At 46.8% G+C, this 17930-nt stretch overlaps 1 protein-coding gene and 1 non-coding gene across 2 annotated transcripts in view; one reads left to right on the top strand and one right to left on the bottom strand.

Annotated features, from left to right (window-relative positions):
* The first annotated feature begins 8902 nt into the window (after positions 1-8902).
* The window catches only part of KIAA1210 (KIAA1210 ortholog), a 59206-nt gene continuing 50178 nt past the window's right edge, over positions 8903-17930 (top strand). The window contains exon 1 of the mRNA XM_074359249.1: positions 8903-9005. Within this exon, the coding sequence (XP_074215350.1) occupies positions 8926-9005 (80 nt within the window). The 5' untranslated portion in view covers positions 8903-8925. The remainder of the gene's footprint in view (positions 9006-17930) is intronic.
* Positions 11005-11076, bottom strand: TRNAG-ACC (transfer RNA glycine (anticodon ACC)). Its single transcript has one exon. It is a non-coding gene; the product is annotated as a tRNA-Gly (tRNA).

Below are 17930 nucleotides of genomic sequence, written 5' to 3'. Positions count from 1 at the left end.
ATTCACCAGAGCGGTGAAATTCAGCAGTCAAGCGGGTGGCGTATAGGAGGTGGCCTGAAAATCAATATCTTTTCCACACTCCACCTCAACTCAAATAGCTTCAGCACTGGACCTGCCATGATACCTAACCCTCCCACCACCACCACCATTAATACCACTGTTTGGGACCCTCTCTTAGCAAGGCTGTGCTCTTTGTGGCTTGAGACAAGTAATGTGTTTGTTGGCATGATTATTGTCACTTGGCACACCACAAGGCTCTGAGGTGCTGAGGAAACAGGACAGAGTCTTTGGGGGGTGAGTATGAGAGAGAGGCCAGGGTAGCAGTTTTCAAATTTTCATTCCCCCAAATTACTTGAGAGTTTGTTGGTGTGCAGTTATCAAAGAATGAGGGGCACCTCCTTGGCACAGGAGGGAGAGATTGCCAAGATTGCTTATTAGGTGGAAAAAAAGCAAATGAAAAAGCAGTGTAGAGCAGGATTCATTTTTGTTTGTTTGGACTTTGTTTCTGTAAATAAAAAGAACCAAAAAATATATATGCATACAACTCTTTTGCTTCCTGGAAGGAACCCAAGAAGTAGGGTATGGATTGCTGGGGATGAAGGGTAGAGAGGGGCTTTCGAGTTTCATCATCTTATACCTTCGTGTGCCATTAGAATTTTTCAACCTTTTTTTCTTTCTTTCTTGGGAGTTCTTGGAGGCTGGCTGCCCTGGCTATGTGCCTTTACTTGTCCCACTGACCAGTCATTCAACTCAGGATGCCAGTGGCCTCGGAGGAAGGATGAGGAAATCCTTCTCCAGGATGTTAAGTAATGAAGGAAATAAAATGACAGCAGGAGGCTGTTTGGGTAGGCCAGTGTGAACCACTGATTCCAGACCTGGGGCCCGGGGTGGGGAGGAGTGCTTCCTTCTTAGCTGCCTGGGCAAGGAAGCCAGAATAGTTCTCTGCCTGGCTAGGTGGTAAAAATCCCATGTTCTATGCGGAGCAACTCTCCCCCCTCCAGCGGGGGGGAAGGATCCCTGGCCGGGCCCTTGCTCCCTGGGCTGATGGTTGGGCGGAGGGGGGTGTGTGGGCTTTGGGCAGGGCTCCTTGTAGGGGGAGTGAAGCTTGGCAGGGTTTCTGACCCCGGAGGTGGCAGCTGTGGGACCCAAGCTGCCTCACACCTCCAAGCTCTGGGCTGAGTGAAATGGGAGTGAGAAATGTGTGTGCTTCCTCTTTCCTGGTGGTTTTCAGGTTGGATATCATTATTTGGGCCATGAAGGAAGCAAGGAAAAAGCAAATTGGATTCCTTCTCCTTCCTGAGCACCGCTCCATCCTCAGGCTCTTGAGGGCCAGGGAGCCAGGGGGAGTGGAGGGAATCATTCTGGAGTTTTCACATAGCCAGGAGAAAGGAAACGAAGGCAGCCAGCAAGAAACTGGCAAAGACCTTCCACATCCTTGTACCTTCGCTCCCAACATCACTGGCCCCATTGGAGCTCCAGTTTCCACTTAGGAAAGGGAAAATCTAAAACGCAGGGCAAATCAAGCAGGCAGGCAGATGGATGGGTGTGTGTTTAGAAATATTTCACAGTGTCTATTTACAAACCCTTCTCATCTGTGCTCAGTCAGGCAGGTCCCCTAGGACCACACCTGGAGCCAAGTTTGTGTTATTGGATACAGAGCCTGAAAGTAATAAAACTACATCCTAAACATTCTATATAATACAGATTTCCTCCCAATCTGGTTGCTCTCCTCCACCACAAGAACAAGCCTGGAGTGTGGCAAGTGATGGTGACTTTCCCGGTTGTCCCCTCCCCAGTCCAAGGTGTCAAGGAAGAAGGAGATGCTCAATGACTCTGAAGACTGCCTGATGGAGGAGGAGCGGGGAGGGAAAGAGGGAAGAGGATCTGAAGTCAGGACTGGGGACTACCCTTAGCCCATGCCTTTATCAGCATCCTCCCTTTCAGCCCTGCCATCCCAGAGAGGCATCCTCCCCTCCCCCACCCCACCATAGTATCTTATTGGTTTTCCCCTCCCCCTTCCCACCTCCTCTGCCCTGAATGTGAGTTTGCATCAGACTTGGCCTGTTTTAAAATGTTGGGAGTTGGGGAAGGTCCCTGCCCCACCAAGTGTAGTTTTCCTCAGTCCAGCTCCCTTAGAGATAGCCCTGGCTCTGTTGGTCTTTAATTCCCCAATCTCACTGGCCCCTAGATTCCCTTGGGCATTGTGAGGGCAGATCTTCTGAAGGACCTCTGAGAGATCTGGATGAGTGGCTCCACAGAAGCCATAACTCAGCTCAGCCCTCTAGCTCATCCTCCTGGGCATCCTGAGATGTCACTCCATCTGGGATGCTGTGATCAGCAGGGTCACATGGATTCAGACACTAAAACTGCTTTGTCTTTCTCATTCCTAACTCCTAAACCCACCATTTCTTTGCCAGCCTTTAGTAGGAACTCATTCAGTGAGCCTCAGGAGGTAGACTGAGGGGAGAGGGAAAGAGGAAGGAGGGCTACAGCAACCAAAAGGAAAGGAGGAGACACAGGGACTGAGAGGAACCTTCTAGAATCGTTTGCATCTGCTCAGAAGTGAGTCTCACCATTCTCCATTTCAGGCTCTAGTGATTACAGATTTTTTTTCAAGAGCCAGATGTTTAAAAGTCTTGGCATGGTTTTAAAGGTAGTCCTGAAGGTTTCAGCTGAATTTACTCCTGCAGGCTTTAGACTCACTGGAATCACTGGTTAGAGCCAGGAAGATCAGATTCCCTCCAAAAGCAATGGAGGCGTTGATCCAAGAACTGGGGGAGTCACTTGCAGTGTTTGCACCCTACTTTGCTGGGATGAAGCAGTTGTGCCCTGCTACCTTTGGAAACCTGCCTGATTGGCCTGGCATCCTAAGGATGCGCCCACCTTGCTTAGTAGAGGTCATCCCCCTCCTGAAAGCCGAGTAATGGAATGTTTGCCCTCCTGGCATTTACAAAAGGTGACACTTTTCCCAAAAGTCTGGCTGTACATCAAGGTATCTACCTCCAATTTTAAGAATTAAAAAAAAATCTATTCCCCCAATAGTTGTTTTCGTAGTCCTACCTTCTCACCCAGCTCTCACCGTGCAATGCTAACATCCTCTTCTACTGGTCTGTCATCAGTAATGACTGGCTTTTGGGCATGTGACCATTTTCAAGTCAATGTTATGACCCACTCCAAACCCCACAGGACAGTAACCTCAAAGTCAACTCAACAAGGCATTCTGTCCACTACCTATGATTCACAAAGTGTTGTGCCAGCTACTATGGTAGATACAAGGAAAAAATGTAACAAACGCATGTTGCCCTCTGAAGGCCTAAAATCGAAGTTTAGGAGATAGGATATAGGCACTTGAAACACCTTAAGAACAAATAAACAAACAAACAAAATACCCAGCATACAACCAAATGTTAAGCAACAATGGTACGATAATAGCAATTCTGCTCAGTTACTGAGACCTTCTTAAGGAACAGGCACCAGGCTAAGGGCATGACATTTGTTAGCTCGTTTTAATCCTCTGAATGACCCTATGGGGTAAGTTCAATTAATAGTTCCATTTTAGAGTTGAGAGAACTCAGATTTGCAAAGAGGAAATAATTTCATGCTACACATTTGATAAGGGCAGGCAGGGCTAAGATTTTAGCCCCAACTTTTAATCTTGAAAACACTTCAAAGCTCAGGAAAGTTGAAAGAATAGTACAATGAAGACTCACATGCTTCACCTAGATTCCCCAACTGTTAACATTTGACCACATTCTGCTTTCTCATTCCCTCTCTCTGTCTCTGTCTCTATACAGACACGCACTCCTCCACATTTTTTCCTGAACTATTTGAGCATAAATTGCAGACATCATAACACTTCACCTCTAAATACTTCAGCATGTATTTCCTAAGAAAAAAGACATCTTCCCACCAAATGCCAGTGCAGTTATCACACTGCAGAAACTTAGGCAGAGTCAGAATGTAAACCCAGTTCTGACTCCAGAGCGCTAACAGCGAGTTCTGTGAGAGTTCAGCAGAAGGAGCCATCAGTGCCATCTGGGAATTACAGGAGGGATTTTCCGTGGACCCTCTACTCCTAATTATTCATAGCAAAGGAAGAAAGGAGTTGGCCAAATAATCACAAAGCATGTATAATCCAAAATACTAAATTGCATGGTTTTCAGAGTGTGTTCCATTTGGGTGGGAGAGGAAGGACACAGATTTGCCTTCTGAATTCGTTTCTTCTCTGGCCAATATTAAAACTGGTCTTTCCCAACCACCCACTGACAGCACAACTTGGGTAGCTACCCCAGAAGTAGTTCTTTGATTAAAACACAATAGCAGAAATTCTGCTGAGTGGGCAAGCCACATATGAATAATAGAGAACTGACTATATTCTAGCTAAAAAGGAATTCTAGCTAGAAATTTTAGCCACAGGTCAGGATTCAGCATCCACACTATAAATCTAGTCCTTGGTCAGTTAGGTTCCCCCCGCCCCAGGTTAAGAAGAGATGGTTCCATGCACTGCCTTGCTCCAGAGGCCCGAGTCTACTCACCCAATGAAACTCCAGAAGCAGGGTGTTGCCTACTGCAGACTGAAGGAGAAAGCAGGCCCTCTGTAACGGATGGGCCAAATCCCCCGAGGGGCTCTGACCTGGCTTTCTTCCTTCTTTTTATTCTCAGAAGCCGGATTTAGAAAGGCTGTCAGATTAAGCCCAGCCCTGTGGTGCTTAATGACCTCCCTGAATTGCACAGGAGAAATCTTGACCTTTTAACATGTTCAATTTCTCTCAGTAATTAAAAAAAACCCCAAAAGCCTTCATCTGTGTTTGCTCTGTTTTTCACACTTTCACTAGACACTTCAAAAATGAAAATATTGCATATCTCTGAGTCTCAGATACCAGGGCAGGGGCACCCCTTTATCGAACTGGGATTGGGAGGGATGCCCTACTGGACCTTCCAGGCGGCCAGCATCAGGTCACACTTTGATGCTCTCTCCAGTTCTTTTGGTTTTCTGCAGACACCATCTGATCAGCAATATCTCTGAATCCACGTAAGGTGAGTCCCCATTATAACTGGGATCCACTGTGTATACACAATCTTTGGTAGGGGCTTTCTTCTCACAGGCATCCCTTGAGATGGCACAACTTTAAAGATATACTTGCTTTTTTTGTTTATGGCCAGACTTGCTTGGGGAATAAATCGTTTTCTTTAGGATTAAAGAACAATCGTGTCAAAAATAGTGCTCAGGTTGAGGTGGGAATGCTTCCAGCCTTGTTATTTAAAGTCCCTTTGGGGCTTCACCTCTGTCTTCCTCATTTTGTTCCTCCCTCCCCTCAGCCTGCAGGATCTAAAATGCCAGAAAGCGATTTCTTTACAGTGTCCTTCCCCTCCCGGATCAAAGTCTCTGACTCCTCAGGGCTTCCCCTCCAAGCTTTCCCTCACACTCGTCAGTCCTGCAGGGACCCAGGGAGGCTAAGAAAGAGCATCTGGTATTTTGCACTAAGGATGCTGTGGTCACGGGAAGCTGGAAGCAGAGGAAAAAGGGAGAGTTAACAGTTCCTAACCAAGTAAGGAACAAGCTCAGCCCTTTTTGGACCTAGTTCAGAAGACAGAGGCCTCCGAGAAGAAACTTTATCTGGCTGGTGATTGCATCGGCCGGCCGGTTTGGGGCTGCGTGCGTGTGGGAGCTTGGCGTGCAGAGCTGCCCCCACGTGGCAGCCCCCAAGGGCAGGCGCACAGCGCTGGCCCCTATGCACCCCAGCGGGCAGGGCGCGTAACCGGCCGCCGGCTCCCTCGGAGGCACGATGGCTGGGTTTTACGGTTGCCTGAAGAACCCAGAGTAAGTGGCGGGCGCAGTAAGCGCTGCAACTGGACTGTACGGAGTGGAGACTGGCAGAGCGCCGACCGCCGGTATGGGTACCTCTCGCCGCTCAAGCCGGGCGCCGGCTGAGAAGAGGCGTAACTGCGAGCTAGTCGAGCGCGCGCGGCGGGACTCTAACTCGCGGCGACGCGCCCGCCGGGTTGGGGCCGCACGCTCCTGCGAGGGCTCGTGCAGGTGTGCGTGCGTGTGCGCGTGCGCGTGCGCGGGACAGCGGCGGCGGGGGCGCGGGAGCCCGGCGCGCGCTTCCCGGACTCGGCCGGCCTGGAGAGGGAGGGGCGGGGAGGGGCGGGGCGGGGCGGCTGGACCCGGAGGCTCCCGCCTTTCGGGTTTTCTCCTTCCCGCCGCGGTGCCTACCTGGCTCACCCGAGTCCCAGGGAGCGCGGGGCCGGGCTGGGAAAGCGGAGAGTGTTCCCAAGGCTGTTGAGCCTGTTGATTAATACACTTGCAAGGCAAGGAGGGAAGCACCAATAGGAAAATTTAGCCGAGCCGCCTTGACTGACGTGGGATACCTAGTTATTCCCGGGGTTTCCTTTCCTGCGCATCGTGATGCCCGACCTCTTGGTGCAAGGGCACTCTTTGGAACCCCTGCGGCCTTAGCTTTGCTATACTTTGTAAGAAATGGCTCAAGGATCTGAGGAAGGAGAGCTGCACGAGGAGGATGTTTGTATAACAGGCGGGCTGGGGAGAGAGACAAGGGCAAAGCTATAGGTTCCAACTTGCACGTGTTGAGAAACTTAGCCCATATCGTCTTCAGTTAAAGCGCCCCACAAACCCGGATTTTACAAGGCTAGGAACACCATTAAAATAATGTTCCCATTAAATAACATAGTTTCAGTTACACCGAAACATTTTCTTCTGGCACCCGTCAGCAGCCAGCATGACTGGAAATAAAGATATGGTGGTGGGATCGTTGGGGCGGACGCTGGGGGAAGAAATGGGAGAGAGAGGAGAGGAAGGAGGAGAGAGGGGTGGAAAGAGGGAGGCGATTTGGTGTGAGTGGAGAAAATCACTTTAAATTTTCTGAGTTGCCTTCATTTTCTGAATTTGTTCTAAGCTGTACAATACCTAGTCTCCCAGTTATTTGATGCGGCACTAGCTCCAAGCAGTTTATTCTCACTATGTGTCCACAGAGGTGTTTTTGGATGCTGGGTGTGCATATTTCAAGCAGTGACAACAGGAAGAAGATATTAAGCAAAATGGATCTGGTCATATGGTTGTGATTATTTTCCGTTTTCATTCATAAAGCTAACAATCTTCTCCCTCAGCTGTCACAATCTGGAATTCCATCAGAAACCTCACTCGCTGCAGGTCTCCAATAGTCTAGTGTTGCACGGGTTCGCCTGGCCCCTGCAGTTTTCTGCCTTTATGGAAAGGCACTATGTGGACAGGGACTGGTGGCCTCTGGCCTGCAGGCCCACAGTGGTATTCCATGTGGTTTTTAGTGGCACCCCATTTGAGGTGGCAAAGACAGGTGGTTCGGGCGTGGGTAGATTGGCTGCCCCCTTCTGCTTCTTCCTCAAGATCAGTACCAGAGCACATTCCTGCAATTCTGATGGGGAATGGGCCTGGAATCTTTAAACTCGAAACATGTTCTTGCAACTGTTTTAATTTGTGTGTGTGTGTGTTTTCAAAAATTTTATTATGAATGATTGTTGAGTTTTGTCAAATGCTTTTTCTTTTTTATTGAAGTAGAGTTGATTTACAATGTTGTGTTAGTTTCTGGTGTACAGCACAGTGATTCAGATATATACATATATATGTTCTTTTTCAGATTCTTTTCCATTATAAGTTAATACAAGATATTGAATATAGTTCCCTGTGCTATACAGTAGGACCTTGTATATATATTTTATATATAGTAGTTTGTATCTGCTAATCCCAGACACCTAACTTATCACTCTCCCAATCCTTTCCCATATGGTAACCATAAATTTGTTTTCTGTGTCTGTGAGTCTGTTTCTGCTTTGGAAATATGTTCATTTGTATCATGTTTTAGATTCCATGTTTAAGTGATATCATATAATATTTGTCTTTATCTGGCTTACTTAGTATGATAATCTCTAGGTCTATCCATGTTGCTGCAAATGGCATTATTTCATTCCTTTTTTATGGCTGAGTAATATTCCATTGTACATATATACCACAACTTCTTTATCCAGTCATCTGTGGATGGACATTTATGTTGCTTTCATGTCTTAGCTATTGTAAATAGAGCTGCTATGAGCATTGGGGCTTGCAACTGTTTTTTAACCCCAGCTCCCAGGCTCATTTCACTGTTGTGCCCTCAACCTATGGCCTTGGATGGATACTGTGGAAGTTACAAAGTTTTCCTTGTGTAACTCACCATAGCACCAGATGACAGAGAGTTAGACCATGAAGACATTGGGAGGACGAGGGAGATGACAGCCATTGCAGTGGGAGATGATAAGGGCGCTGTTATTGCTCCCAGGTGGTTGTGCACACCCTTCCTCCCTTGGCTCAGGGCTGGCTTCTGTTAGATCCTCCTGCTTCCAGATACACAAGGGGCCCTTCTCAGGGTTCCTCCATCCTAGTGTCTGCTTTCCATGTACGGAATCTGGGGCAGCCTGAGGTCTTTGGGGTGGAAAAGGGAGACTCAGTAGACCAGATGGCCTTTTCCTGTAGCCACCATTAAAAGTCTGAGCTCATCTGATGATTTATTGAATTGGGGCTGAAGGAAGAGGAGAAATGATGAGGGCATTTGAGGAGACTGAGTCAAGCTTTCTACACCTAAGTGGCTTGGAGTCCCTTGCAGGACTTAAAAGGTATGGAGACTCAGTAAACATTCAAAAATATTGTGCACCTGCTCTGTAGCAAGGTTTGTGCTGAGCATCGTGGGAGAAACTTTTGCTTCCTTTCCTGGAACCAAGTGAGCACAGGGCCTGGCACTGATATTTGTTGAAAGAATGTTGTTGACTGAACCAAGATGCCCTTGAGGAGCTTGCCTTTTTAGGGAGTGGTCAGCCCAGTAAACAGCAGTTTGCGGGAGGTGGGGTGGGAGGTACAAGCTCAGTAGGAGAGAATGTAAAACAGAGCAGTTGCCAATGGAGAAGCTGGAGGAGAGAAGTGGGAGAGAGATAAGAAGACAGAGGAGAGAGGGATGGAAACAAGGAGCAGAATTTGGGTGAGTGAAGAAAATCCTTCTCAATTCTCTGACTTGTCTTAATTTTCTACATTTGTTCCAAGCTGTACGATATGCAGTCTTGCAGTTCTTTGATGCGGTGCTAGCGTCCCTTCTCTGAGCTTTCTCGAGGGCTCCAGGGGTAATGGGAGGGGAAGACTGGGAGGGAAATGGGGCTGCTGGAACATTCACTGCTCCCCCTGTGAGCCTTGGCTTTCCTTCCCCCTCCATCTCTCCAACAATTCCCTCAAGGGGTTTCCTAGAATCGCAGGTTGGCTGCCTCAGATGGGTTGTACCCCTTCAAGGAATCCCAGGAGGGCTTGAATGTTGAATTTGGGTGGAAACACAAGACTGGCTCCCAGTTTCCTCTCCAGATCACAGTTGCATTCTAGATTTTATATACAGGTGGATACATTTATTATGTAAGTTGGAGATGTTTGGCCAGTGGTGGAGATGAGTGTATTCAGAGCGATCCGTGCCCTTGTGGGCTTGACTCCGTGTTGCTTGTCCCCTGGGCCCCTCGCTTGAATCCGGTCAGTTGCTAGGGTATCAGTTTGGGTGTTTAAATCCTGAACTGGTTCTTGTTAGAGATAGCTCTTGCTTAAGATAACTAACTATTAAAATCTGTTCTCTTCATAGACATAGAATGACAGCAGGTGACAGGAGAGTTATCAAGGGATCAGTGAATGTGCTAATTGGTAGAAGGGAGAAAATAGGAGTCTTGAATTATGCGAGACTGTTTTTGTGCAAGTACATGAGGAGATGAAGGAAAAGCATAAGAATTTTCTTAAGCAGACAAGATCCTGTAATGGTGGGATGGGTGCAAATGTCTTCATTTTGAGGGTAAGGAAGCCGGACTCCAGTTGATAGGTTCCATTTGGTCTTTCACAGCTTTCTAAGCAGGGTTCCATTTGCTGTAGGGAGGCTTCTTTTCCTGGGGAATATATTCAAAATGTGGGAAAGTATGTTATTTCATCAGTAACTAAAATTTCAGCACTTTGTGTGGGAACATTTACACTAGTTTCTTTTGAATTCTTTGAAAGCCCATATTCTGTTGGGCAAACTTTAGCATTTGGGGAATTCCTTCACCAATTTCTCACGTAGTACAATATTTCTTGTTAGTTATTTCTGGGAATTAGTAGCCGAGATGCAGTATGTGATGTGATTTCCTCTGTTGTTTCCTAATTGATTTTCTACTCTGACATTCCTTTAGCTTTTTACACCAATTCAATTCTTATCCTTCCTTCACAATTTCATAGTTAGGGTTAATGAATAGCAAGTTGGAGGAACTAATCCTGTGGTACATTCTAGTGACCCCTTCTTGGCATCTTCACTCTCATCCTGCTGCTTTAAATAGTTTTACTCTTTCATTAAATCTTCAATAGCTTTTAAAACCACTCATTCAATGCAAATGACTGTAGGCTGTGATTCACTAGAAGAAACGAGTTTCAGTGAAATGGCATGTTATCAGGAGGCCAAGTTATGGTAAGTGATAAGATTTGCCATTTGACTACTTCAAATGCTTGTGCTAACCTTAACCCAGAATTTCTCTGCACAAGTGTGGGGAGCAATTTTGCTCCCCCAGGGGACTTTCGGCAATTGTCAAAACTAGGAGGAAGGCGTGCTCCTGACATCTAGTGGGTAGATGCCAGGGATGCTGCTTAACAGCCCACAGTGCACTGGACAGTCCCCGCAGCAAAGAAGTTTCCAGTCCCCAATGTCAACAGTGTCAAGACTGAGAAACCCTGTCTTCAGTTAATAGCATTTTACCAAAGGAGAAGCCTGAGGAGGACCACCCTGGAGTGTTTGCACTAGCACTATCCAGTTGCAGTTTCCATGGTGATGGACATGTTCTCTATCTGGGCCGTCTAATGCAATAGCCACTAGCCACGTGTGGCCACTGAGCACTTGCAGTGCAGCTAGTGTGATGGAGGAACTGAGGGGCTTTTTTGCCACCAGTTTTTTTTGCGGGGTGCTAATTAGGTTTATTTATTTATTTTAATGGAAGTACTAGGGATTGAACCCAGGACCTCGTGCATGGTAAGCACGCGCTCTGCCACTGAGCTATACCCCTAACCTTGAGTGATAACTGTATTTCATTTTAATTAATTTAAAGTTAAATAGCCACATGTGGCTAGTGGCTTCCATATTGGACTCAACTGTAGAGGCACTCTAGTCTAGTGGAGTGTGGTTCTGGGACCACAGTCCTGGGGTTGTGTCCCCAGTCTACCACTTCCTAGCTTTATGGCCATGGGTATGGCATCGAGGCCTTCTGAACCCCAGTATCATCATCTGTCAAATGGGGGTAATAATGGGACCTACTCCTCTGAGGGTTATGATAGGCAGTGAAATAATGCATGAGAAATGAAGCATGTTACCCGCGCCCAGTACAGTAAGCATTTGCGAGATGTTCGTCATTATTGCCAGAGATTTGTGATTAATATTGTAATTGTCATCATGTAAATGGGGCTTCTGCAGGGCTTACAAAGGAGCCCTCCCCTGGGATATTATTTAAAGACCACTAACTCTCAGCCATCACAGCATCACCTATAGGCATGTCCCCATGAATTTTGGGAGCCTTGGTTTGCTTATCTGTAAAATAGGAACACTAAAAAAATAATAATGCTGCTTCCCTGTTTATGTCACAGAATTGTCCAGAGGATCAAATGGATGTGGAAGTGCTTTGTCAAGTACAAGGCCATCTATCAGTGTAAGGTTTATGTTACGACTTTGCTCACAGGAGTGCTTTTGTTTTGAGTTAGTGCAAAAGTTCTGCCTTGGTAGAACTGTCTTAAATTTGGAATGTGAATGCCTGTGTTGGGGAGGCTGTATTGGAGGACAGCAGAGCCAGGAGATCTTCACGATGTTGAGGCCTCCTCTGTCTTTAAGGATACATGGAAGCTGGGCATTTGGGGTCGGGAAACCCGGGCAGTGTATGGACCGGCCTGGCTCCCAGGCTGCTAATGAAGTAACAAGTCATCTGGCCCAAAGGGAGAGAAGAGGGCACCTCACTGCAGCTTATGGTGTGCTATCAAGGCCATGCTGCCCCAGGGCTCAGCCACCCGCCATAGTGTCTGGCCTGAGAGGTACACACATACACTCACTGAAAGTATTTGGCCCCACATGGTGGAAAGAGTATGGAGCTTTGGAGTCAGACATGGGTCTGAATCCTCACAATGCTCCTTCCTAGCTGTGCAGCTGTAGGTGAATGCCTTTGCCTTCCTGGGCCTCAGTGGTCTCATCTGTATAATGGAGATAATGACTCCCACATCACAGTGTTGTCACAAGGGTTAAATCAGGTAACTGACAGGCATGGAGGTTGCCCTCAGTAAACGTGAGTTCCCGTGCCACCTAATGTTGATAAACAACTTTTAACCAGCTCATGAGTCCTAATCCCGTTTTTGGTCTTCTGGAATGGAAAAAGAAAATGAAAGTTTTCTGCTGTTGGCATGGGAGAACTGAGAAGAGGAAAGGGGAAAAGCATTCTCCTTGCTGTGCCACTACTCCGTCCAGAAGGGCCATCGGAACTGTTTAGGGACAGACTCGGATGAAGGCTAGAGCATGGGGCCCTGAGTTCGTCACAATACAGTATAAATGAGGAGCCCAGGTGGCCTCGCCTGGGCTTGGGTGTTCCCAGAGAAAAGTCACCATACCCTGAGTACCCAGAGAGAGGCTTTCTGGGCACAGTGGGCTTCCCAGGCCTCTGGAATTAAACTCCAGCCCTATCGGTGGCCACTTGATCCAGTGACTGCTAACAAGCAAAGGACACAGGTCGGGTGCACTTGGCTGTGCCCACACGCAGCTGGGGGCCCCAGGCCCCAGTGCAGAGAGCCATTTGATAATGCTGCCGGTCACCAGGGAGCTGGCTGCTGGGGAGAATGCAGATAACTCCAGGAAGTCTCACCTGTACTCTGGGGAAACCAACGAAGACATAGGGGGACATAGGGGATTAACAGCATGGGAAGGACAGGCAGCCTTCCCACGGAGAAGGGAGGGTAATAATGATCGCCACTACCATGTATTGAGCATTTACTATGTGCTACACCTCTTGCCGGGGGCTCGATGTGAGTTAGTTCACCCAACTGTGAGAGTGGAGCCCTCTTCTTTGTTGAACACACTTCTCATCTCTTCTTAGCACATAGTAGGTGCTCAACAAACAGTTATTAAGTGAGTCCTCACAGTTAGCCTATGCTGAAGGAGCTCTAAGCCCTACTAAATAGATAAGGAAATCTTGTTTTTGAACAGTTCCATGATTTGTTGAAGAGCCCAGCTCTTATTGACTGAGAGTCGGGATTCGCACCTAGATTTGTCCAAGTCCGTGGTCTAACCCTCTTGCAAGTACATCATGCTGCCTCCTCAGAAGGTCAAGATGCCAGATTTTCTTCAACAAAGGCATATCTGCTCAGAAATGACTGGATCAGATTCAAGAACACCACACAAAGACATGATATTGTGACATCCATGCCTCCTTCATCCCACCCACTGTCTCCATCCCCCCAATTCTGTCCCCAGATGAGTTCATTTTACAGATAAGAGAACTGAGGCATGAAGAAATTATATGACTTGTCCAAGGTCACACAGCTTGTCGGGATCTTTATTAGTTTGACATTTTAGCCCTCAGAAAACTCAGAGCCTGACAGGGAGGGGAAGAATTTCATCTATTGGGGCCAAGGCTAAATGGGAAAAAATTAATAAAGGGCCCCATATTGTTAAAGCAACTTACATGAATTTTTTTAAAGTAGGAACATAAAACACAGTACTCATCTAATTTGAACATTTGGAACTGTATTCCTTGTTACAAATTATAACAATATAATTCAGTTATCTGCTATAGTATATACAGTAGATGTTCAAAATGGGGAATAGAAACATGAGAAGAGAAAAAGAAGAGATACAGACATGGGAAAGTCTAGATATGGATAAGAAAAAAGTAACAAATTGCAGGCACTGTATTTCAGAAAAGATTGCTACTAAAGATGAATAAAGTCATGTTGCTTTTTTATATCAACAAGGTCATTATCCTCTGGGGGCCTCACTGGGCCAAGGACCAGCCCATTCTATAAGCTGTGGGTCATGTTACTTCCTTATTGCATCTCCGTCTCCCCTTTCCATAAACCCAACTGTTCTGGAAAAATGGAGAGTAAATTATGTCAAAGGGAGACTCTTCTGAGTTCCATGGGGGCTGAAGAACAGAAAAGAAAAGAAAAGAAAATGCCTGGGAGGCCAGGCATATCTGCCTGTTCAGATTTTGAGTAGAGCCCAATAGGTAAGGCAGGAAAAGTCTACTCTCCTGAGTTTGCATAAAGCATATGAACAGAGGTTTCTGCGTTAGTTCACTATTCATTTATGATACTTGAAGGGAGTCTCCAGAAATCATTTAATAGACTAAGATGGGGGAAAATTTCCCAATAAACCTCCATGTCCTATTTTTGAAGGATATAATTTTACTGAGTGAAAATGTGTGTTTCTTCTGTGCAAATGTCAGTGATCTGCAAAGACCTTTTTTCATGTAGAAATGGCCTGTGTTTGGTTACTCAGAGTTGGAGGAAACTCTCTGAGATGAGATTGTTAATTCTCTGATAAGGATGAACTCCTGATTTGAAAAAAGATTTTTTTGGTATTTCCTTTGAAGGGGAAAAAAGAATGAATAGGGAATTTTCAAGTCAAGTATTTTGCATTTTTTAAATGGGAAAAAATAGCTTAGGTTTCTAAACAAGATAAAAGTAGAGGTTTCTGAAAATGTCAACAGGCTTCAGAAAGACGTGCTCCAAAGGCTGGTTTTCTGTTGGTCAACTCAAGCCAGGCTTACAGGGGTCTCTGCAAAATCGGGCCTCTCTAGGGATGAACTGGGAACTTTAAAAGATTGTCTCAATGAATCAGAGGATCCTGGAATGCCTGAGCTAGAAGGACCCTTAGATCCAAGTCTAGCCTAATCCCTTACTTCTTAGGTGAGGAAACTGCAGCCCAGAGAAAGAACTTGGTGTGCCCAAGGCCTCACAGCTACTTAATAGCAGGGCTGGGCTGTCAACTCTCCAAAAGTTGCTATAGGTCTCATTGGAGGTACCAGTCTTAGAGGCAGAAGTTAGAAAAGCAAAGCATCGTCCTTTGTGGTCGCAATTCCCTCTGGGTATCATTCAAATTTGCTTTTTCTTCACCACATTTTCCCTGCCATCCATTTCTTATGGCTTCTCATTTTCCAGCTCTCCTGTTCCAGCCATGCCCGTGATTTACAGTGGGGTTTCCTCAAAGCGGGATGTTTGGACTCTACCTCAGAATCACCCAGGAGCAATGGAATGTTCAGATCTCTGAGCTCAGCCCCAATGGAAGACTCCAAGTCTCTGGGAGTGAGGGCCCCAGAATCAGCGATTGTTATGCAGGCTGGTGACTTGCAGCCTTCCTCCTCAGACCCATTTCTCACACCACTGTCCATATCTGTACTAGTAGTTTTATTTATGTATTTATTTGAAGAGTTGATTTTCAATATGGTGTTAGTTTCTGGTGTACAGCAAAGTGATTCAGTTATACATATATACATATTCTTTTCCATTATGGTTTATTACCAGATATTGAGTATAGCTCCCTGTGTTATACAGTAGGACCTTGTTTATCTATTTTATATATAGTAGTTTTATCTACAGCACTATTGACAATAGCCAAGACATGTACTAGTAGTTTTTAAAACCCTACTATTTCTTGAGCACTTATTTTGTACCAGGCACTGGGCTATTTTTCATGCATCATCTCATTTATTCCCCAGATGCTGGCTGTGTGCTTCCCTCTCACTCTCAGATGGGAGAGGGGCAGCTGCCTTGCACCACGATGTAGGCACCCCTCTCGGGCACTGCTCCCCGGGGGGCTTTCTTCCCACCAGGCCATTCTGACTAGGGATTCTTGCATCTTATAGTTGAAGGAAGCCTGGCAGATTTCTCCTTTCCTGGTTCTCACTGCCACTATTCTTTTCCCATGAGGTGGCTACCCTGGTGGGAAAGGATTTGCACACATCATTTGCTTCTTCAGAGTGGCAATCATTTTCCTTTCGCTGCCTAGGAGTGACAGGGGCTGAAGGAGGGAATGAGCTTGGGCCTGCAGTGAACACAGAAGAGAACCAGGAGTCTTCTTCCTGCCCTTGGTCATCTGGGCCTTTCTCTCCTCCCCCACTAGCTGCCTCCTAGCCTGGCCCAGGTCCAGGTCCTCTTTCTGGGGCTCCCTCTTTCCCTCTGGGTATCCTGTCTACCCCTAGGCCCTGGGGCACTTCATTTTCTAATCTGTTGCTATCTGGGGTCCCTTGTCCTGAAGCCTCCTTCCTGTGGCCTGTCCATATTTCTCTAGACCCTTCTGGCTTCTTTTGCAGGCACTGGACCTAAGAGGTATGAGAGTCAAGCGTGGGAGCAGAGTTGATCCTGAGCAAAAGGGATGTAGGTGAGCCAGGTTCTGCCCCTGCCTCAGTGCCCCAAGCACGCTGGGCCCAGCCAGAGTCCTCAGGCTCCTCCCGGTCACTCAGGGTTTGTGGTTGTCACTTGCCCTCTCTGTCCCCATCCCCAGCTCACCTATACTGACTCTCAGTGCCTCAGGCTGGCAACAACATTTTCTGCCTAGTAAATGGCCCACATGAAATGGGCTTCCCCTACAAGGCCTTTCATGATGACTCCAGCCTATACCAAGAGGTTCCTTCTAGTCCCTTTTGCTGTTTTAAATGGAACCACCCAGAGAAGCACCATTTAGGACCTCCTGTGGCTAGACTGCCTCCCATCCCCCAATACCCCCACCCGAGGTTCCCCTGTACTCTCACCTTTCCTGTTCTTTGCCTTCATTTACAGCTAGATCTCAGCTTTCTAGTCCTGCTTTGCTGCTTCCTGCCCAGCTGGGCTTTGTGATGTGTTTTGGACACATTTCTCCAGCTTAACCTTGATGCTCTGCCTCATTTCTGCCTTCTGGTCCCCTGTGCCATGCCTGTGTGCAACACACACGCTAGTTTCCTGTTCCATGACTACTGGGCCCTGCGGACTCCTCCTATATGGAGTCAGTACTCAAGAGTTTCGCCTTTGAGTCCTCATCATAAAATGAATACTTGTCATAAAATATCATAAGAGAACACATGACAAGTTTGTCTCACCTCCTGATTTTACAAATGTGGGAACTGAGGCCCAACAAGGAACTAGAACCAGGGCAAGGCCACAGGGAGACTCTGTTAGAAGGGTAGAATCAGGACCCAGGCCTTCTGGTCCCCAATCAAGCACTGCTCTCCATTTTTCACGTGTATTTTTTTCTTTGTCATCAGGGAGTGGGTCATTTTAGTAGAGCACTTCTGGGCTCTGGAGTCAAACCACCTCAGTTCAAATCCTGCCCTCACCACGTACTTGCATGACACCCTGAGGAGTTACTTAGCCTTTCCGTTGCCTCATCTGCAAAATTGGGGAGGAGTGCGACTAAACAATACCTACCTCACAGGGTTACTCTGAGAATTAAATGAGATGATGTATGCAAAACACTTTGAACTGTGTCTGCACATATTAAATGTCCAGTAAATGTTAACTATGTCAATTTTATCATTGCCTCCATAGTCTCTAAAACAGGACTGAGTACATAGTAGGTCTGTGTGAAGACTTTGAGGTACAAACAGAGAGGCCCTAGGAAATAATATTCTGACTTGGTAGTCTGGTTCTAATGGTGGGTTCTAATTCAAATGGTGGATATTTTAGGCTGTATAGAAAGGGAGAGACCAGAGAACCTTTGGATAACTCTTCCTGTAGCTGCAAGTAGGCAGCTGTCTCCTGGCCCTGCTGCAGGGCTGTCTGTGGAGTCAAGGGCTAAGAATCGAAGGTCTTCAAGACCCTCAAACATGACCTTGACTGAGAATGGCCAGGGCTTTCAGATTCTTGGAGGCATTTTGATTCTAGTAGGCCTAGGCCCCTTGGGGGCGGCAGCATC

This window comes from Camelus bactrianus, chromosome X, assembly GCF_048773025.1.
Source record: "Camelus bactrianus isolate YW-2024 breed Bactrian camel chromosome X, ASM4877302v1, whole genome shotgun sequence".
Classification (NCBI taxonomy): Eukaryota; Metazoa; Chordata; class Mammalia; order Artiodactyla; family Camelidae; genus Camelus; species Camelus bactrianus.
Note: the sequence above shows the minus strand (reverse complement) of the source record. Positions and strands in the feature narration are given on the sequence as shown.